The following is a 23178-nucleotide window of genomic DNA, read 5'->3' on the forward strand; positions in this document are numbered from 1 at the left end:
GTCAAATGCATCTCTCTGGCACTCTAACTGGAATAAACTGACAAGCCACAGTTGTCAGGCCGTATTAAAAGAGGAGGAAAGCAGAAAGTGGTTGCTACCCACATGTAATGGCTATTTTTGCCTTCAAAGAGGCAAAAATGTGCCCTGCACTGCAAAAATGGTATCTTGTCAAGAGAAATGATCTTAAATCTAGTTGATATATCTAATATTTCCCATTTTGAGATGGTTGTGCACTTATTGTAAGGTTATCTAGCTTATTTCCAGATTTTTTTTACATGTTTCAGGTCATTTTATTAAGTAAAATTGTCTCATTATACTGGCAGATAATTCAGCTGGTTTCAAGCACATTTTGTACAACTAACAAAATGTTCTGCCAATACAGTGAGATCACTTGCTTGGAGAGTTTGACCACCGCCAAGATTTGAAACTGTTGTCACAGACTACAGACTGGCGGTAAATGGTGCTAGAAGGAAAATTCAACAAGTAAGGAGCCTAATCAAAGTGTCTGCGCATGCATCAGATCATGCATATTGGCTAAAAAGCAAGGACTGGAAAATGGCCTGAAAAGTTATAAAAGTTAAAGTTTCAAAAAACGTCAAAGGAAAATATTACAAATATTTCCAGACTGCTGTTCTAGAGGAAATGTTACAGACTAAAAAGCCACATTCAAAACCCATCTAATTCACTGAGGTCCATTCAGGAAGCCTTTTTTTAAGAGTATTCTGTTTCTTCAGGTGATGCATCTCTGGATTCTGTGACTTGTTTCTCTGCTTTAAGTCACGTCTCCTGTCTGCGTGAGTCTTCGTTTGAGCACACAGTATAGAGTTTCTGAAAATGAGCTCCGAGAGCCAGAGCTGTCGGTTTGTTTTGTGATGATTCATAGAAACAAAAACTCGTGTACACTAGTGTATAGTAAGATATTACACGGTCGGTTATTGACTTTCAGGTTTAATTTGAAGGTATTTTAGGTTTTGGGTTGAGGTTAAGGTTAGGGTTAGGATTAGGGCCAGGCTGAGCAGACGCTCTTATCCAGAGCGACTTATAAAAGTGCTTTGTTGTCGACTCAGAGAAAGTATCTTTGCTAGTTACGAATAGGTTAGAGGGAAATCTAGTCCTGAGCTCAGATACTGCTAGAAACAAAAGCCCAGGTTGATATCTGGAGAAAAAGGGACAGAGTTAAACACAGCGCACTGTGTTTAACTCCGGATGTTGTACAGGAGAAACCTGCTTGACCAAATCAGGATTGCAATATGAGCCGAGAACGATAACTGGCCATCCAGAATCACCAAGACTTCTTGCATCTTCAGACAGAACAATCAGAGAGTTCTCAGATGAGACGGCAAGATCACGATGAGGACCTCTAGTTGCAGGGATGAATAGTAGCTCAGGTGGAGCTTCAGGTGGTGAGCTGCCACATATGAAGAAATGTCAGTCAGATATGCTGAGATGCGACTGGAAACCTTGGTGTCAGAAGGTGGGAAGGAAAGCATTAGTTGAGTGTCATCAGCATAGCAGTAGTAAGAGAAGCCATGATAGGATATTACATCACCAAGAGAATAAGTGTGTAGTGAAAAAAGAAGAGGACCCAGCACTGAGCCTTGTGGGACACAAGTGGAGAGCCAGCATGGAGAGGGTTACCTGGTTAGAGCGACCCTCCAAACAGGACTTCCACTTCCATGCAGAGCCAGTGATTCCAAGGTTGGTGAGGACATCCAGCAGGATTGTATGGCTGACCATGTCAAAAGTTGCAGAGAGGTCAAGAAGAGTCAGAACAGAAGACAGTTTGGCTGATCTTGCTGCCTGGAGCTTCTCAGGGCAGTTTCTGTTGAGTGGGTATTTTCTAATGTTTGTGAGGGGTCCTGGAGCTGGTTCTGCATGAGAAAGAGAGACCGTTGATGATAGACTGCACGTTTAAGAACTTTTGAAAGGAGAGAAAGGAGTGATAATGGTCTGTAGTTGTTGACATCAGAGCTGTCAAGCATGGACTTCTTCAGCATGGGAAGCACCACCATCAACTTTCAAGTCTTGAAAGTTGGTGGAACTTGACCTGATGACAAGGAGTTGTTTATGAGAAAAGTGATGAAGGGCAGTAGATCCATGGAGATTGACTGGAGGCAAGAGGAATGGATGGGATCCAGTGAGCAGGTGGTTGGATTACTGGATTTGATCAGTTGTAGGACATCATCTGTGGAAAGAGAAGAAAAAACAGTTTAGGGATTGAGAACAAGAGGACGAGGTCTAGTGGAAGGAGTGGAGACAGAGGGAAATGACAGATTCTATCAACCTCCTCCTCAAAGAAGGTGACGAAATCCTCAGGGGTGAGAGAAGAGGGTGGAGGGGGAGGAGGAGGGTTGAGGAGAGAGGAGAAAATGCTGGAGAGCTTGCGTGGATCAGGTGCTGATGCTTCAGGTTTCCCTCTGTAGAAAGATGACTTTGCAGCAGTAACTTTGAGTGAGAACTTAGAAAGGAGAGATCGGTAGGAGTGAAGATCCGAGTCAGGCTGGAATTCCCACCACTTTCTCTCAGCCTTCCGTAACTCTTGCCGGTTGCTGCGCAGGACACCTGTCAGCCAGGGGGCAGGTGGGGAGGATCTTGCTGGCCTGGAGGAGAGAGGACACAGAAGGTTAATTGCAGATGAGAGTGAAGAAAGGAAAACACCTGTAGCTACGTCCAGTGAGATAGGAGAAAATGAGTCAAGATGGGGAAAAGTGGTCAGGATAGTTGAAGCTAAAAGACGAGGGAGTGCAGGGTCAGGATTAGGGCCAGGGTTAGGGTTAGGTTTTGGGTAAGGCTGGTAAGGTTAGGTTTTGTGCAATGGAAGTAACATATTAACAATAATCTACTTAATGTGAGTAACGTATCAACAGAACGTCTACCAGATATTTACTTTAATGTATTCAGATGCTTCACTACTGCCACTTCACTGATATGTTGTTGATGTGTTACTGATACTCTGTTAAGAGTTTATTAATGATCTACAAAGGACCACTCCAAATAAAGTGTTACCAAGAATTCTCCGGTCATCCACCACAGTCGTTTTCACAGTGAGTTCGTTTTTAAGAATGTATCAAATAGTTGGTTTGGTCACACCTAATGTTTTTGCTTGTTTTTCCAGCCTAATGACGGCTTGGATCTCATATTGAGAATTAACAGCGACAGAGAGAGAGAGAGAGAGAGAGAGAGAGAGAGTGGGTTTGAGGGGTCTCAGTGAGGCTTTTGTTGCTTAAGAGTCTTTACATAATAAGTGAATATAAAACTCCCTCTCTCTCTCTTTCTCTCTCTCTCTCTCTCTCTCTCTCTCTCTCTCACACACACACACACACACACACACACACACACACACACACACACTCAACGTCATTAAAGCCATCTGGAAGATTGTCTTTCACTCCGCAAACGTCATTTTTCTCCTCAGTCAGAGGACACTGAGTAACATAATACAATCATCCTGTTTTAAACGTCACACTGTTGTATGAAATTTCACACCTCAGAATTACAGCATTGAACAAAAGGCACCAAGTGTGTTTTTACTAGTATAAACACTGTATTATATTAGAATAAATACAAATAAACAGAAATACATTAAAACATATCAACATTTGCTTCATTTTTAAGAAGTTCTGAATATGTTAGATAGAGGAACACAGGCTTGGTTCCCTGACTTCTGTCTGCACTCCAGTCATCGCATGGAGTTTAATTCCATCAGCAGCGCTGATTTAATCTAATAAGGGACTGATTAGATAAACTGGATGTTGGATGGTAACTGTAAATACTGGACTTCCTCAAAGAGCTTTGGAAATGGTTACGCTAACACAATCAATCTCAATGTATAGTTTATTTGTTTATTTGTGTTTATTCTAATGTTTGTGTTTATTTTGAACAAATAAACGCTTACTGCCCAGATAAATGCCTTAACATGTTATCTTCTCAGATGACTGCAACTTTAACCCAGCCCTGTACACATTATGTACCTATTAAGTATATTTACATTTACACCATACATCCAAAAGTATCCAGACACCCCATTAAAATTAGTGAATTCAGCTACTTTAAATTCAGTGGAAAATCAAATGTACACAATTTTCCACTAACCCCAGATGTGGTCGGATAACCAAGACATATTTGGTGTCCAACTGGAGCTATGAGGCTAATGTTGCCAACAACACACTAGAAGTCAATAGTCACCCAAATCACTTCCTGTAAAATCCCCATTCTCAAAACTTTGTTGATTGTTGATGTGATTAAGTGCATAATATGACTTACTATGAAAATAACAATAAAAATAAAAAAGCTTCACTCTGTAGCTGAACACGGTGGGCAGTTGGACAACAGGTGTTGTTCCAAAATTCAACTGTACATCATGTACATGCATGTGATGCAGATATATGGACGCTACACAGTACATTCGCGATTCTGTTGTTTCTTTTTATAAATAACTGTTCATCTTGAATTTTGAACTGAAGACATATGTTTAAATCATTTCTAAAATAAAAACAATAGAATTTAATAATCTAATTTAGGATCTACTGTCTGCATGATGTGCATGAATGCGAAGTGTTGGATTCATAGATATACTTACCTAGATGCTGTGTTGTCTGTTGTTCTCTATCTGAGGCGATACGTCTGAGTGTCCGCCATGTTGGAGAGGTCAAGATCCGTTTGTGAACGAATTTACTTGTATTGAGAGACGATGAGTCTCAGGATTAAATCAGCCACAACTTCCTTATTACTCAAACGATTTTCACCAAATCTGTTTTGTTGTAATGCTCAGACACAGATTAATCTAGTTTAATCTGTAGCTTTTATTTCTTTAATAACTGATCGTGCTAATTAGCCGTCCAGACCAGCAGGACATTGTTCAGTCTGCACCTGCACCAAACTATTCCTTTAACCAAACTAGGTCTTGGATGGTAACTGTAAATGCAGGACTTTTTAAGGACAGCTTTGAAATGGTTCAGCTGATACACTTAAACACATCAAATCACAATGTATCGTTATGTGTATTTATTATATTCTAATGTTTTTTGTAGTTTTGTTTGATAAATAATTGTTTACTGCCCAGATAAATGACTTTACATAACATTTTCTCAGGCTTTACTGTACATATTTACATTGTGAAGTATAGCCTTTGTAATGAGTAAAAAGCAGCTTTGAGGTGCGCTCCTTGCTGACATTGGCATTCAATGCCACACAGCTTGTGTAATCTCCATAGAAAGCAATGATCAATATAATGGAAGCTTTGGAGCAGCAGGACATGAGTCTCGGGTCACCATGTCCAATGTCAATCGCTGGCTAGTGGGGGATAAAGCCCTTCAGCAGTGGGCTGTAGAGCAGTGCAACTGTGTTCTCTGGAGTGATGGAGCTCCATCCAGTACCATTGTGATGAGCTGGAGTGATCCAGAACTGACCACCCAACATCAGTACCTGACCTCACTAACGCTCTTGTGGCTGAATGCAATCAAATCCTCACAGCAATGTTCCAACATCTAGTGTAAAGCCGTCCCAGAAGAGGAGAGGCTGTTACTGCAGTAAATGAGGACAAACTCCCTATAAATTCCCTTCATGTCAGAGGAAATACTGGATGAGCAGGTGTCTACATACTTTTGGACAGTATAGTGTATATTAACATAAAATCCGGTGGCCTTAGTCACTGTTTGCTGATAATTTACCGATCCCCTCTGTTCCTCTCTCTCCTCTATCGTATTGCTGAGTCAGCTGCTCTCCATCTGGTCCTGGTGTGTGCCATGCTGGTGTGTACTGTACAGTGTGTGTGTGTGCGTAGGAGAGGAGGAACACTGATACTTCCGTCATACTGTAATTAAGCTCACCTTTCCTGGCCTTTCCTTCAGCCTGCATTATGTTGCGGTTTTCCCTGCAGGTTATTTTTATCCTCCCCCTCATTCAGCATTAGCACTTGGTTACATAGTTAGAGTTTCACCAGCAGTACTGAGCGAAGAACCTACGAATACGTCTGCAGTCATACGATATCCTGAAACCAAACCTCCAGTCCAGATGGAGCGGGCTAACCAAACAGGAACTGGGGTTCAGTAGCTGTTAGCTAAAAGGAATTACAAGCCTCATTCAGAGTTTGGGGACTTTTAGCTTTAAAAAAAAATAATAAATAAAATTTAGCATGTCTACTCACCTCCTGACACAGTCGTCTCTAGGAGATTTTCTGGTTCCAAAACCTAGGAAAGACCCTCTCTTGATGATGCATGTTGAAGGTGGGAAGAAGTTTTGAAAAACTGTGTGTGCATTAGGGTAGATATATGAAGGGAGATTCCACTGATTTTTCTAAAATTTAATAATGGCATCATTCAGATGTAAACAGAGTCATTCAGAGTGGTTTGGTGTGAAACGGTTCACTGTAGAGAAACTTACTGACTCAGGTTTCTTTACAGTGGTGGTGATAGGAACCAGACGTCACGATGGCTACAACACAAACGTAGACATTTTATTTACTATCCAAAACCTCCAGTAACCCTACCCGACTTCTGAGTTTTAATATGCAATGTTGATATGATAAAATAGAGGTAAAAAACAATCCATTTGAGACTATTTTGCCTTACAACACCTCTGCCTTTAAAATATTTTTAAAATGTATTTTCAAGGCCAAAACTGTATCACAAACTATTGACTATGACTTCATGTAATAACTTTCTGTGATGGAGCTTTTAGAGGCATCAAACTCTTCAGACATCTGGTTCCCATCAGCACCACAGTGAACAAATAAGCCGTAATATATTTGTTTTCAATGTTAAAAGATCTTTTCGACCTCTTTTAAAGTGAAGTTAAAAGATTTAGATTTATCAGAAGTTAAAGTTTTACATTTTTTCATGCCACCACTGAAACACAGTGTTTTACTCTGTAGGCAGAGCCTTATTTTATCCACACTCCTACACTTCAGAGCAGGAAGTGAGGCTGCATCCCTGTCCCTCAAGGCCACATGGTGAGCAGTTAGATCCCACTGTACACTGTTTTTCAGTTTTTAACGTAATTTGAAAATGCCTGTTACCCTTTTCACTGTATGTAAATACAATAAATACAATATACACTATACACACACACACACACTTTAACTATTGGAGTTTTTCATCTTGAGTCTTTAAGAAAAGTTTGCAACAACAGTGAAGTTCCCCTTTAAGCGTGGGCTGTTTGAAATGTCTTTTTTTAGCTAACTATTAGGAGGCTCGGTAGCATGTCTGTGTTTATTAGCCTCTACATCAGGGGCTACAATAGCAGTCATTATTTCTTCATCACCATGGAGAGGATTCCCAATGGTTGTATGTGGTATTTGAGTAATGCATGCTGGATATTGTAGTCTGAGAACATTGAATGTTGACAAAAACAAAAAAAACAGCACAGTAATTCATGAATTCTGTCCAACTGATGAGGCTGAGGGATGCAGTGCTGCGCTACAGAATATTACATAACATGACAAATAACATTTCAAAGGCAACGGTTTTAGCCAGAATCCATATTTAACACATTAAATATAAAAGGTTGACGTTAAGCAAAACTATATCACACAAATATTTGTGCTATGTTGTTAATCTTGCCAAAATCTACCCATCTTACGCCCTTGTGATGGTGGAACAGCACTCAGAAAGAAAACAAGGTGCCTCTAAAATGTTGCCATGTAGTGCGTATATATGGCAACAGGGTGGCTAGAGGGGTATAACGCCTCCCAGCATTGGGCTGTGGAGCAGTGGAGCTGTGTTCTCTGGAGTGATGGAGCTCCATTCAACACCTTTGTGATGAGTTGGAGTGATCCAGAACTGATCATCCAACATCAGTACCTGACCTCACTAATGCTCTCATGGCTGAATGCAGTCAAATTCCCACAGCCATGTTCCTACATGTAGTGTTAAGGTAACCTAAACACTCCCAAAATATCTGCATAGCATATTAGGATGGGAATACCTGCTGTAAAGAGGGATCATTGTGTGTTCTTGTAGTGTAATTCCAACAAGGCCCTCATTATTTTGCAAAAAAGTAAAATGGCGCCATCTTCTGGATGGAGGGTAAACTGACAAATTACACCAGTCTGCATGGTAGGGATGCAGAACTCCAAGTCCTGCTCAAACCCTGCTCAAACACACCCACTAAACCTGGCAATTAACAGACAATTTGAATCAGGTGTATCTGAGCAGAGAAGTCAACAGGCTGTGCTGGACACTGTCCCTTCCTCCAGGACTGGAGTTGTGCCCCCCTGCAGTATGGTGTCAAATTAATTTGCTCGTATGTAAACAGCGTCAATCAGAGTGGTTTGATGTGAGATGCCCTGTTTAAGAGAAGCTTAGTGACTCAGAAATGCTCACAGTGGTGGTGATAGGAACCAGACGTCTGAAGAGTTCAATGCCTCTTGAAACTACATCACAGAAAGGTATTACAATGATACGTTGCCTGATGTCTGAGACATTGTTTTTACAGTAGGCTTGAGAAAGTTTCAAGGCAAAACAGTCCCTAAAGGATGGTTACCATCATCAACATTACATATAAACACTCAAATATATATTTGCGTTGTAGACATCATGACCCCTGGCTCCCATCACCACCACTGTAAAGACATCTGAGTCTGTAAGTTTCTTTAAAGTGAACCATTTCACACCAAACCACTCTGAATGACTTTGTTTACATCTCAATGATGCAACTATTAAATATTTAAAAAATCTGCGGCATCTCCTTTTATATATCTACCCTAATGCACAGTTTTTCAAAACTTCTTCCCACCTTCAACATGCATCATCGAGAGGGGTCTTTCCTAGTTTTTAAACCAGGAAATTTAACGGCTCTAAAAGTTCTGTTGCTGTAAGTTAGTACACATAATCGTTCTGAATAAGCTGCCTGATGTCTGAGACATGATTTCTATGATAGTTTTAAGAAGGTTTTGGCCTAAAATATACTGTTTAAAAATAAATTCCCCAAAGAAAACTTTTTTTTTTCCCAAACTACACAAAATAACTTGTATCTAAACATTTGAATTGTGCAGAATTTGTAAAAATGGGTGGAATTCCCCTTTGAATTAAACCCACTGAGCTTGGTTGTGGTGAGAACTGAACAAGGCAATAAAATGGTCACAACGCACGTGTACACAGGAACACAAACACAGAAGAAAGAGATTTCTTGCAGACGTCTCGCTTAAAAACAGCTTTATCTCAGACCTTCAGCCTTAAAAACAAGTTTTACATTTCATACTGTTGTAGCAAAAGGGGCCTAGCTTGTGTCTTCCATCAATTAAAAGTAAGTAAGTGCTCGGTTTTACAAAGTAGCAGGTAAAACGTAACCACAAGTAGCCGTTCTCTAGTCTAATAACACTGATAGAGACTATACCAGAAAAGTGCAGGACAGCACCTCTCATTTTCACACCTTCCCTTTAAAACAGCAAACAGAAAAGGAATCTCGCTAAGTCTGAGATGAATCGGATGACGTTAGGTATGTAAGGTTGTGCTAATTGGAGATGATTCTATGCATGGCAAGTTTTTTTTTATTCACCACGACGTCAACACCGTCCAGCCCGAAGCGCCTACTGTACACAAACCAGAGAGTAAAAGGTTTTAAATTAAAGTAACACAGATAAACCAACTAAGCTGCATGGGTGAGTGAAGTGTGAAGTTCTGATATCAATGAAATAATTATTAATAACTGTACACGTGTGAAGACCTGTACCCTCCCGACCACCCCTCAGCGCTTGTTTAGGTGATGGCACTCATTTTGGTCCATGGACAAATTTAGGAATTTAACCCACTAGTGAAATGAAAGCTTTCTTTTCTTTCGTCAGCTGTTCAGTCCGTGAGCTAGATGGCGCTGTGGAACACGTTCACTTTGATCAGGCACGGAGACTTCACAGGAAGTAGTCTGGGGTGCGGCGGGTGACGTGCGGTTCCCCTCTTCTTGGCGCAGGGTCGAACTGCAGACTAGAGAAACAGAGACAGTTCCAAAAACACGTCAGTTCAGAGGCAAATATTAAAAACGGAGCGAAACAAAAACTTTTTTTCCAAAGGCATTTCCAGTAACTGATAACAAGTACAGGTCAACATCAGCCCTACTCCGACTGGATTAGTTTATCAGGTCGACGTCTGTAAAAATGTAAAAATGAAATTTCTACAGGAGCTCACGTTTTTGGCTGTAATTTCTACAAACCTGGATGTTCGCCTCACACACGGTCACTCATCGTCAAAAAAAAAAAACATAGTTGCACCCAGAAAGAAGGGTCTGATTGCAGTGCTGTTCGGAAGGAAGATAAAGGTTACCAGGAACAATAAATGATTCGAAATGTAGACTGATATGGTCAATATTTATTGAGCTACACATACAGAAGTAGTGTCTCTCAGTACGGCGTCGGGCCGCCGTGTTTGCTATGGCCGCATGCCAGACGTCTCAGCATGGAACTATAGGGGTTCCTAATGGTGTCCTGTGATAATCCATCCCATTCAGCTTTAATATTCTCACGCAGTTCCTGCAGATTTTGCGGTAGGGGTGGAGGGTTGATAGCCCGTCCAATAGCATCCCACACATTTTCAATCAGGGACAGGTCTTGCGGTGCGGCTGGCCTTGGCATAGTACCTGTGTCTTCAGGGCAAGTATGCGGACGAGCGTTGGAATAGCGCACTGGAGTGTGCATTCAGAACTGATGGGGCTGCTGATTGCAGGACCTCATTATTGTAATGTTGGGCTCTCAAAGTGCCGGTAATAAAGGCCAAAGGTGATCTGGCATCGTACGAAACTGCACCACACACCACGACACCAGGCCTTCTGGACGTGTGACACATGACAACAAACCGTTCATCTTGCCGCTGACCACGGTGCCTCCACACATGGATTCGCTGGTCGTCTCCACCAAGACAAACGCAGGACTCGTCACTGAAGATGACCTGCTGCCATTCTGAGTCACTCCAAGACAGTCTGGCAAGTGCAGCCGTCTGCTAATGGTGCTGGCATTAACAGGATGACTCATGGAGGGCATCGCTGCTTGATGACTGTCTGCAATCAAGGCTGTTGGGTCACTCCGTGCATGTCCGACAATCCGTTGGTTCTCTCTCTCCGCGGTTTGTGTAGGGTCCCCCAGATCCACTGCCGCCGACAGCGTGCTATGGCAATACCCGCACGACCGGTATGCCGTGCAATACGTCGATAAGACCATCCTGCTTCCCGGAGCCCGACGATGCGACCCCTCTCAAACTCTTCCAACTGCTCGAATTGCTTTCCAACTCTTCTCCGAGGCAGACTTCGCTTGCAAAGGATGCACCGACCCAACAGTGTGAGTCAGAATGGAAAGCACGCGCATTGGGACGACCTTATAGGTCAGTCAGGTACAGTGATAAGGCCCGTCCTTGCTTATGTCAGATGTACGGCTGAGCGTGAAACTTGAATCACTCGCATGTACCGCGATGTCAAACCTACCCACCGAGTTTCATCCCTGTCGGTTGATTCCTTCTGGGTGCAAATCTATAAAAAGCATAAAATTTGTTTAAAAACTACAAAAGCTATAGAATGAGAAGCCAGAAGAGACTGAAGGGAAGATTTACTAAGAGAGGTACTACATACTGACAGCCTGCCGACACTTTGCGCTGGTGTGGGCGGCCAATTCAGTGGGTTTTCTGCCATCGTTCATGCAAATGAACGCCAACCGGCACAACTTCACACTTAACATATGAGCAGCACAATATAACACATGCTTTTTGTATGGAAGGCTGTTTCCGCCACATAGGAGAGAGTCTGTGTCCCAAACCACATAATACACACTAAATAGTACGTAGTATGTAAAAAAACACTATTTGAAGTGTTCTCGGTAGTGTAGCAGAGAAAGCGTATGCGTATGTGGTTTGGGACACAGCCAAAGTGTACGATCCAACTGTAACTCATGAGTTTGACTAGGTAAGCCAAAATAATGACTAATAAGTAATTACTCTTCTGGAAATGCATGATTATTTTGACATAAACGTCATTATTTTGATTATTTTTTAATACAATTATTTCTACATAAATAAAAAACTAAAACAGTAAGTAATTACTTGCTCCTCTGAAACAGATGAAGCACGTTTTTTGCTGGCGGTTTGAGATGAACTTGAGTTTGGTGCCGACTGCATTTAGAATTCACGTGGCGTTGTAAAATCCCGGTTTAATTTCACTGAGAGCTTTCTGTTCGACTGAGAACTGCGTGATTTTGACTCTTTTTGAAGGTGTCCTTTAAGCTCTGCGCATCTAACCATGATGGTGAAGCTGCAACGTGAACAAGTAATGACAAGCTAGTGATGCAGAGGGTTGCAGAGCCGAAAGAGTTTCACAAGAGTTTGTGAAAGAAAACGGTCAAATCATTAGTTACACAAAATCGGCTCTTAAGACACTCTGATACCCACAGTTTTAGGAAATACCACTTTTACTAATTGATTTTATTAAGAATAATGAGACACGGCGAGCATTCACAAAATTTTGCTCAAGTTGAAAATAACGAATGTGTGGGATGAAGTGTTAAACAGTCAGTATTTACTACCAGTCTTGCCAAACCAGAATAAGTGCTTCATTATAATAATCTCCTCCCAGTGTTCTGGGCTTTCAGAGGGAAACTCCTATAAATGCATATACAATGAGGCTAAAGCGCAAAAGAGCAGCGACCGCCTCTTTGATCTGAATACAGACAATAAAGAGCTTCTGCCCCATTTTAGTACCAAAACAAGGTGCACAAAACGTCAGTACATCTGCCTCATTATACTCACAATGAATACTTCAGTGTGTCATCGAGCTCCATAATAGCTGCCTGATTTCCACACCGATAGCAGTAATTCGGAGCACTGAAGATGGTGACTACGTTCCTCTCATGACACCAATTGTAGCCCTAAAAAACATTATTGATTACATTCACTACTGAGTTATAACAGCATTTTAAACCACAGTTTGACTCACATGTATAATCATGAATGAGCTAATCATCATATGAACTGTGAGAACATCGCACCCTTTGAACCTGGGGTCCAGGCCTGTATACACTTCTGTAACTTAAAAGGGGAATTCCACTGATTTTTCAAAAAATTTGGCTTGATTACATCATTAAGATGTAAACAAAGTCATTCAGAGTGGTTTGGTGTGAGACGCTCTGTTCTAGAGAAACTTACAGACTCAGAATTGTTCACAGTGGTGGTGATGGGAACCAGACGTCCACCTCTAAAAGCTCCCTCAATGAAACGGTTATGAATGCACTGACTGATGTCTGCTTAGAATGTTCTGGCCTAAACAGTATGTTCAAAATCCACTCATGGTGGAACATGCAAGGTGTTACAAGCAAACTATTCCCAAAAGACAAGTTATTTTTTAATTTACCACTATTTTACTGTCATCAACATTACATATAAAACTCAGAAGACTCGTGTAGGTTCACTGATGGCTTTGCATAGTGAATAAAATGGCTAGATTTGTTTATATTTGTATAATGTTGTAGACATTGTGACGTCTGGTTCCTATCACTACCACTGCAAAGAAATCTGATGGTCTGGTTCGACCAAAATTTCAGGCCTGATTAAAGGAGTGGTTCACCACAAAAAGAATGAATAAAAATAAAAAATACAATGTACATAATTTCCCTCTAATCGCCACCGTAGTCAATCAATCAAGCCAACTAATAATCTTTTTGGGTGACAAACTCCTATTATATTAGACTCGTAGCTCCAGTGCAAAACTAAAGAAGCAAACTTCATACATGAAACACGTCTTGACTGATCGACTATGTTTGAGGTAAGAGGGAAATCGGGTATGTTTGGTTTTTGGGTGAACTACTCCTTTAAACATTTGTTCTCTGTTTTACCTCCATCACTAACTGGTGTGCTCTGGACACCAGGGTCAGGCAGTTGGCGTGGTTGAAAGTTTCGGAGATGTCCTGGCCGAAGGTGTAGCCGGCTCCTCTGGGGGAAATGCCCCAACCACCGCGGTCATCGGGGTCTGACCAGAGCAGGTCACACATAGGACCCTGCCAATCACAGCTGGACATTAGAACACAGCTAATAGATGATTACAGCACACACAGAGATTCAGTGAGGCCCACTGACACGGTTCACTGTAAAGCCACACTTTTAGTAGAAGCTCTCAAAAAAGTTACAGATCTGCCATAAACATTAACTGAATTATGTATTAATGCACAAACGCATTAAAATCCATCAAACATTACATTTAATTATTTTATTTGAGGGACCCTCTTCCTTCATTATGATTATTCTTTCAAAATAAACGACTGAACACTGTTTCGATGACAAAATGGAATCAAAACCTTAAAAATCTTAATTTTTTTCAATAAAACATTAAAAGGTTTCGTTCATCGAGGAAAATGTGTTTCAGTCCTGACAGTTCTTAACGTTCCACACTGATATTAATGTTCCACACATTCACTTCAAAACAAAGGGATCTAACTGCTCAACATGTGTTCATGAGGGACTTCTGCTCTAAAGTACAGGGGTGTGGCTAAAATAAGGCTCCGCCCACAGACTAAAACTGTTTTGGTAGTTCCATGAAAACCTGGGACAGCAATTTTTAAATAAAGTAGTTTCATTTAAAAAATAAACTCATGATAAATCTAAATATTTGATCTTTAAAAAAAAAACTACATTTAAAGATTATTAAAGATTAAACATTATATACATTTAGACTTTAAGATCAAAAATATAAGTATTAATCTTAGAAGTGTAAATTTAGGGGTTAAGGTTTGGGGACAGACATGTCCCAATATACAGTACCCCATAAATGATGATTTTGTATATATTTAGCTTATTATCATCTCTAATAATGCCTTGTGTTTAAGCGAATCACGATGTAACACTCAGAAATATCTAAAGCCTGAATTCCTCATAGTTTTTTTTTACTTTGGGACTGCAGTTTGAACTACTTTGGTCCACACACTATTAATTCTGGTATATTATACATTCTTCTACATTTCATTATATAAAATATAACACTATTATTATTATTAGTAGTAATATTGCTCTGTTGTTGGAACAAAATCTTGTATCTCCATTTTTGTTTTTCAGTTTTTGACATCATTTGAAAATACCTGTTGTCCTTTACAAAGAAACGGCCGAAAATGACTTCGGCCGAAAACGACTCTGGTTCCATTGACTTACATTAAAAGTACAGTATGTTTTTTCCTTCTCCTGTAAAGTTACCATTTCGCAGATACGAGGTTTCTTTCCGACAGCGGTGATTATTATATTGTGATGTTAAAAACTGTAATCTGTTAATATCATAGCACAGAATATGCTAGTAAACACATGTTTAATTACATTTAATTAATTCAATTAATTAAATTAAATGTACTGAATTAATTATTAAACCAACATTTTAATTTATAGAATACTGTTTTATCAGAGAAGTTCAAAATCATAAGTCATGCAACAGTCGCGTTCTTATCTGCACTGCTTGTTAACGGGGGAATCAAACAATCAATCAGAGGTGGGCAATGACAATACTTCATCAATTTTGTGTTAAATCGTGTTATCGTGATAAACAGTATGCTTTTCTGAGCATTTTGTGGACATAATCCCTACCTAAAGACACTGACCAGCTGCATGCTTCATTAAAACAGAGCAGAATTAGTCTTAGGGCTAACTGAGTCATTGGGTTAATGACACCGAGTATAAACCATTATATCCAGAGCTTTTGATGTCTGTTTTAAAATGTGGCTCTACTAGTGAACTGTGTCTGTGTTGAAATACTGTGATATGTCCTGCGTATCTTAATCTCGTGTGTATATATTTTGCCATATGGTCCACCCCCACCTTCAGTGCTTTAGCTCAAAGGGTCAGAAAATGGAAAAATGTAACAGAAGATATAATCACCGCTTCACCCGGGCTTTCACAAACAGAATAACTTTGTAAATATCTGATCGCGGCTTTGTGAGGGTTACAGAAATCAGAGACGAAGCTGACCTCATGTGGGACCTCCTGAATGCGGTCCAGTGCCCGAATGTGGTCCAGCGTGTCTATGGATGGAGAAAGTCCTCCATGGAGACAGAATATCTACAAGACCAGAGAAAGAGAGTGACTTTGTGCTCATGGTTTGGGGTTTTAATAAAGCATCACATGAAAAAAACGTACATTTTTCTCATATTAACTACCAAAAGGTCATTTAAAAAAACCTGAAATTTCAAAAAATACAAAAAAAAAAATAAAATACTGTATTTAATGTCAAAATCTGAAGACATCCGTGCTTAAACATCTCGCTGTTGTCAGAACAAAACCTTGTATCTCCAAAATGGTGACTTCACAGGAGAAGGAAAAAACATACTGTACTTTTAATGTAAATCAATGGAACCAGACTTTTTTTCAAGTCGTTTTGGGTCGTTTCTTTTGGTCCATTCATCATGAAATTTAAAACACTATGTAAAGGGAAACAGGTATTTTCAAATTGTGCCAAAAACTGAAAAACGTGAGATACAAGGTTTTCTTCCAACAACAGCGACCTGCACTGCATATATCAGTTACAGGCGCAGTGGTCATGGAGCAGGTTACCTGTGTGTCCACCAGGGCTGTGAGAGGAAGGTAGTCAAAAAGGTCTGTGAAGTATTTCCACACGTTTGCGTTGCCGTATTTTCTCAGACACTCGTCGTAGAAGCCGTACACCTGTGTGATCTGCCTGCTCTCGTGATTCCCTCTGAGGATGGTGATTCTCTCTCTGTAACGAACCTGAGGAATGAAAAAAATGAATGGAAAAGTTGGAACATAACCGAAGTCTATTATATTCATATGATTCAGAAATTTCTCAGCTAGATCTTTTGACTGTGTGTTAAAAGGCCCATAACGTTGAAAACTGAATTTTCCTCGTTTATTTTTCAATAAGATTGATGTATTAAAGCGAACATTGTGAAAGTGTCAAAACGTACCATTTACAGTCATGTGCACAAGTTTGGGCGCCTCTGGTCAAATGACATGTTGAATAATCCTCCACAGAGAACACACTTCTGCACATTTTACAAGTCAATCACTGTTTATTTGCTGAATTTGACATATTGGAAAAAAATAAGAAAGAAAGAAATGCGGCCTCTGCTAAATATATGGCACATTTCATATTTATTTTCCTTCCAATATATTAAACTTAAATTTTCCGCACTTCTGTTTGTTCCCTGTTGAGTATATTTAAGTAATTTCTGGGCTGCTTTTTGAAAGAGACGTAATACAGGGCAGCCAATCAGAAAGGAGCTTATCAGTACATCAGTACAGCCTGTTTAAAGAGACAAAAATAGAAATGGTCCTGTAAAAATGGATTATAACTTTTGAAACATAAATGCTGTGGAACTACTATTATATGGGCCCTTTAAACTTGGTGAAGGCAGCTACCAACATCAGAAGCTGCATCTACAAAACTTCTTAAAGTATGAGGATGTAGACGAGTTTCACTCTCCATAAAAAAAGATCTTTTTACCTTTAAAGACACTAGAAGTGTGACAGTCTCTACAGAGTAATAGCCTCGGTCCACGTAGTCTCCCATGAAGAGATAGTTGGTATCTGGCGATTTTCCACCGATCTTAAAGAGCTCCATGAGGTCATGGAACTGGCCGTGGACATCTCCGCACACTGTGACGGGGCAGCGCACCTCCTGAACGTTGGACTCCTTCGATAAAATTTCTTTCGCCTGTAAAACACAAAATAAACACTGAGGTAATACTGAAGTAAAACAGGCCAAATACTGAAGTTAAGAATATCGTTTCAGCGCTTCGAGCTGTTTATCAGAGTCGCCGCTCCACAGTTTCAGTTTCAGTTTCCTAAACTCTTTAGCTGAGCGCGCTAACGATACTCCTCCTAATAAACAGACACACGATCAGCTCCGTCTCCTCATTATTCACCACCGTCACTGTAATATCTGAGTTTATCAATATTAACACACGATCAGCTCCGTCTCCTCATTATTCACCACCATCACTGTAACATCTTATCTGAGTTTATCAATATTAACACACGATCAGCTCCGTCTCCTCATTATTCACCACCATCACTGTAATATCTTATCTGAGTTTATCAATATTAACACACGATCAGCTCCGTCTCCTCATTATTCACCACCATCACTGGTGGTCGAAGTACACAAACCAGGTACTTGAGTTAAACTAGATACCCAAGGTAAAATATTACCCCAGTAAAAGTAGAAGTTCCTCCCTTTAGACCTCCACTTGAGTAAAAGTACAAAAGTATTTGCCTTCAAATGTACTTAAGTATCGAAAGTGAAAGTACTAAAAGATTAATTATGACTCTGATGTCCTATTATCATTTTTATAACAAGACTCTGCTTCAGTAACTCATTTTAGGTGAAAATACTCCAGAGTCTCTCTTGGTAAACCAGTCTTTTAATAGAATGTCATTAATTAGTGACGCTGATGTCTATTAAAATTATCATAAACACAAAACACTGAAGAAAAACTATTTCCATCAGGTAGAACTGAGTGGCTCTGAAATCACTTTTAACAAACAAGCAAAGTTTCAGTTTTCAGATTTATTTGCAACTTAATTACAAGTTTAAGTTTAATAAAAAGTTGTTTTAAACTCAGGTTCACAAATTAGTTTTCCTTTACTATATTAAATCTGTAAACGTAAACTAGCCAAAACAAATTTACTATAAAATGAAATATTTGTATTTGTTTGTAATTCAGAGAAAAGACACGTCAGTCACAACTGCATATGTGTACATATTTCTATATTGTGGTCTATTTACACAAAGTTAGGTTAGTTCATCATTTATGTTGAATAGACACTCGCAAACTTTTACACTGCTGCACTGACACTGAACCGTATGCTTGCACTGGGTTGGTATGTCCAACGGGTCAAAACAAGCTCAAAACGAAGTGCGCGCTGTGCCCTGATTGGTGTTCTTGCTTCGCGTTTCTTTTTGCTTTGACATGTTATGTTTTGATAAACACATAAACCAAAAAAAACGACAGATTTCGCTTAATGTAGTGGAGTAAAAAGTAAGATATTTGACTTTGAAATGTAGCGGAGTGAAAGTAAAAAGTCGCCCAAAATGGAAATACTTCAGTAAAGTACAGACACAAACCTACTTAAGTACAGTAACGAATTACATTGACTTAGTTACAGTCCACCACTGACCACAATCACTGTAACAGTTTATCTGATGAGCGTTTATCAAACATTAACACTCAAAGGTAATAAGAGGGACGGTGGAGGTCGAGTCTGCAGCGTCTGGGGTTTTAAAAAGAAAATTCAATACAGATCAATGTAGCTAACGTCGATATGCCAGTTATAGTGAGCTAATCTTCCTGTCACTGCACAAAACAATAGAAACGGACGGTTAAAACAGAAGCTAAGGCAGCTCTGGGTTCTTAAAGTTAGGACTGAATTTAGGAGATTCCGTCTAGTCAGGATGTTTCTGTAATACTGGTTTCTAATCTGGAGTTAAAGGATAAGACTATGAACTTACTAACTGTTGTTCTGTAATAACTTCTGTCCTAAATTCAGTCCTAACTGAAGTTGTCATGGTGACTAATCAGATAAGATTTCAGACTTACTAAGTTTCTGTAATGCGGCCCCTGGAATGTACCATATAATCGAGCATTGCTCTACAGATCCCTGATCAGAGCTCAAACTGTTACAAAGCTAAATCGGTGAAATTGAATTGCTCATCATTTGGAGTTCAGCCAGGACAGGCCGGCAGCGTGTCTATTTTCAGTCCTGGAGAGCCGCAGCACTTCCCTGTTCTTCTGCATCAGAATTATATCAGCTTCAAACATCAAAATAGAGAAATGACGTTATATACTGTGGCCTTCCGTGACTGGGTTGAGTTCGAGATGGTACAGATCTTCCTATTCTGTTCCCACATTTCGTCTATTCCCACTTTATTTACAAGCTTTGAGTCATTCTGAACTTTGCAAACTACATTCATTTTCAAAACGTGTGGTTTTCAATAGTTCAGACTGATCAAAGCGTAACAGAGTAGTTTGGTGTGAATCGGCTCATTGTAGAGAAACTTACAGACTCGGATTTCTTTACAGTGGTGGTGATAGGAACCAGACGTCACAATGTCTACAACACTAATATAGACATTTTATTTACTGTCCAAAAGCACCAGTGAACGTGTATGTGTCCTCTGAATTTTTATATGTAATATTGATGAAGCTAAAATAGTTCAAAACCGGAAAAAAGTTTTATCTGGGGACTTTTTTGCCTCACAACACCCTGCATTTACCTCTCTGCCATGAATTACTATGTCTAATAATGATAATGAGAACATTTTTTCATAAAGTATAATTATAACACACTAAAGGATTATTTGGGGACACTAGGTCGTAGTTGTGACATAGTAAGTCATTATTATAAGATACCAAGTCATTTTTATGAGATACCAAGTCATGATCATGACAGTCAATATTTAAAGACATTCAGTTATAGTTATGAGATTGAATCTCATTATGAGATATTAAAGTCGTAATTATGAGAAAGTAAGTCATAATTATAACATAGTAATTCATTATTATGACATGCCAAGTCATACTTATGAGATATTAAGTCATAATTATCAGACAGAATCTCATAATTATGAGAAAGTGTGATAATTCTGAGATACTAAGTCATAATTATGAGATACTAAGTCATAATTATGAATACCTTTCTCATTATTATGACTCACTAAATGGCTTTATATATTTTTTCCGTACTTTGTTTACATCTCGGCCACTGAATTATTCAGAATGTGTTTTAAAACAGTGGAAATCCTCTTTAATAAGCAGTAGGCAAACCGGGCTGTAATGTTACTGTACAAACCAGGTCTCTTTTTCCGCCCTGTTTCAGTCTTACTGAGCCCCGTTTCAGTACAAACTCCAACTCCAGACCCTCATTCTAACCCCGTACTGTTGCAAACACCATGTGTATATATTTTATATTGTGCACAAAAACGCCAAGCTACGATTTTTATCCCTTTCTGTTTCCACAAAATACCAAAATATCTGCCTGACAACGAGCAGCGCTGAAAGTAGGACGAGCTGCGGTTGCTAACCGCACCGCGCTGGCAAGAGCCAATGGCGTGCGTCTACGGTGGGGCGGTAGCCAATGAGGAGAGCCATCGCAGCTAACAGAGAGGGTCACCGGTGGACCGGCAGCCAATGGAAACAGAAATCGCCGCCGCCAGTTGCAACTGCGGCAGTGTTTTCGAATAAATCGATTCAGATTTGCGCCTTTTTAGAGAAAGCGCTGGCAAATGTGCAACACAAACGCGGGTTTTACGGTAGAAGGAATATTTCTAGAAAAGCAATTAAGAGAAAAATGAAGGTTACTTACTTTCTCGCATAGGATTTTCACTTGGTTTTCCGAGAGCTGCTTGCACTCGTTCAGCTGCTCGATCCACTGATCCAGCTCTTTGGTGAACACCTTGTCCTCCATGCCGTCAGCTGCGCTGCAAAAAGGAGCAATAATATTAAAAATATTAATGTAGAAAGCGTGGAAACCCAGAGGGGTTACCTTACTCGCTTCAACTGGGTATCTGGGCCCAAAATACAGACTCTAGAGCAGCGGATCCGCTCAGAAATGCAGCTGAACGCCAAAAAACACTGATTTAAACGTTGCGAAATGCTACGAGTTGAATTACTGTAGCTGTGAAGGTACAAGTGAAGGCAGGACTGGGCCTGCTGCTCGGGCTGCTCAGGCTGCTCAGCTCTCTGCCAGCCGGAGAGGAATGTGGGCTGCGTTCACTGTGCGAAACGTTCCGCATCGTTGTGCGTTATTTGCTACGGAGCCCCGCTGGTGACATCCTGTATAAATTAAAATAATGCGTGGCCACGACTTAGTGAGGCGTGGGAATGAGATGATTAAGTCGTGGCCACGACTTAGTAAAGCGTGGGAACGAGATCCTAATGCGTGGCCACCACGTAGTAAGGCGTACATACACATTACTAAGTCATGGTCACGACTTAATCATCTCATTCCCACGCATTACTAAGTCGTGGCCACGCATTGGGATCTCGTTCCCACGCGTTATTTTTATTTACACAGGATGTCACCAGCAGGGCTCCATAATTTACAGAGGTGGGTAAAGTAGCATCCTGTATAAATAAAAATAATGCGTGGCCACGCCTTATTAATGCGTGGGAACGAGATCCTAATGCGTGGCCATGACTTAGTAAGGCGTGGGAATGAGATGATTAAGTTGTGGCCACGACTTAGAAAGGTGTGAGAATGAGATGATTAAGTCGTGGCCACGACTTAGTAAAGCGTGGGAACGAGATCCTAATGCGTGGCTACGACTAAGTAAGCCGTGATCTCATTCCCACGCCTTACTAAGTCGTGGCCATGCATTAGGATCTCATTCCCACGCATTAATAAGGCGTGGCCACGCATTATTTTTATTTATACAGGATGTCACCAGCGGGGCTCTGTAATTTACAGAGGTGGGTAAAGTAGCTTAAACACATACTTAAGTAAAAGTATGAATTCTTGGGTAAATTAATGACTCAAGTAAAAGTACCTTAGCAGAAAAACAACTTTATAAAAAAGTACAAAAGTATTGGGTCAAAAAATATACTTACCTAACTTACAGAACTGCAGTGGAGCGTCTTAGTAAATCCAGCGCCTGTCAGTGTGGGAACTGAACTCTGAACGCTGTATTCTTTTGCTCCAAATAAAAATACTCCAAAGTCACAGATGTGACCAATTTCAAAGCAGTACAGATGCGGTCACCAACAAAGCATAATGAAATTAAACAAACAAAAAAGGAATAAGTCACTAAATTTGAATAGTGAACAGGAGATTATTTCACTCATTAATATACTTGAGAACAAGTAAATTATGATTTTTGTATATACAATTTTGTATATGCATCACAATTAGGTGCTGATTCCAGAGCAAAACTTCTACCACAAGTCCAATATTCCACTATTAGTACACCATTATTATTATTATTATTATTATTATATACATAGTTATATGTATTTATATTCTTTATATATAGACATGAAAAAAGATTTGTTATCCAGTGCACACAACACTGAACTGAGTTTGATGGCAGTGTGCTTGAACACACCCCTGGTGCTGGAGGAGGCCTGTGTACGTGCATGCGTGTGTGTGTGTGTGTGTGTGTGTGTGTGTGTGTGTGTGTGTGTGTGAACTTGCTGCGTTAGGTAAAGGGGAGGAGCTTCCTGATAATAGGAGGTCCCTGAACAAATCTGTGTAAATCTAACCCAGCATAAATGATCCTAATCAG

The 23178-nt window shown here is 40.1% G+C and overlaps 1 protein-coding gene across 2 annotated transcripts; it reads right to left on the bottom strand.

The window, feature by feature from the left end:
* Nucleotides 1-9135: 9135 nt before the first annotated feature.
* Nucleotides 9136-21670, bottom strand: ppp2caa (protein phosphatase 2 catalytic subunit alpha a). 2 transcript variants are annotated; one of them, XM_036576885.1, is made up of 8 exons: nucleotides 21568-21670; nucleotides 21261-21375; nucleotides 17401-17610; nucleotides 16491-16664; nucleotides 15909-15998; nucleotides 13799-13960; nucleotides 12717-12835; nucleotides 9136-9917 (listed from the first exon to the last, which is right to left on the bottom strand). In XM_036576885.1, exons 2-8 carry the CDS (start codon nucleotides 21360-21362, stop codon nucleotides 9845-9847), a joined length of 930 nt encoding a protein of 309 aa, XP_036432778.1. In that variant the 5' UTR covers nucleotides 21363-21375; nucleotides 21568-21670; the 3' UTR covers nucleotides 9136-9844. The 2 variants fall into 2 exon arrangements, with proteins under 2 accessions (XP_036432778.1, XP_036432777.1); XM_036576884.1 differs by having other exon boundaries at nucleotides 21261-21666.
* Nucleotides 21671-23178: the final 1508 nt, after the last annotated feature.

Source organism: Colossoma macropomum, unplaced genomic scaffold (genome assembly GCF_904425465.1).
Source record: "Colossoma macropomum unplaced genomic scaffold, Colossoma_macropomum, whole genome shotgun sequence".
Classification (NCBI taxonomy): Eukaryota; Metazoa; Chordata; class Actinopteri; order Characiformes; family Serrasalmidae; genus Colossoma; species Colossoma macropomum.

Bases quoted from the DNA above. Each gene is read 5' to 3' on its own strand.
- ppp2caa (XM_036576885.1), bottom strand. From the start codon at position 21,362: ATGGAGGACAAGGTGTTCACCAAAGAGCTGGATCAGTGGATCGAGCAG. The intron at 15,999-16,490 runs GTAACCTGCTCC...CTGGTCTTGTAG, and splicing joins CAGCCCTGGTGGACACACAG to ATATTCTGTCTCCATGGAGG. The intron at 9,918-12,716 runs GTGAGTATAATG...CTGTTTCTCTAG, and splicing joins GACACACTGAAGTATTCATT to TCTGCAGTTCGACCCTGCGC.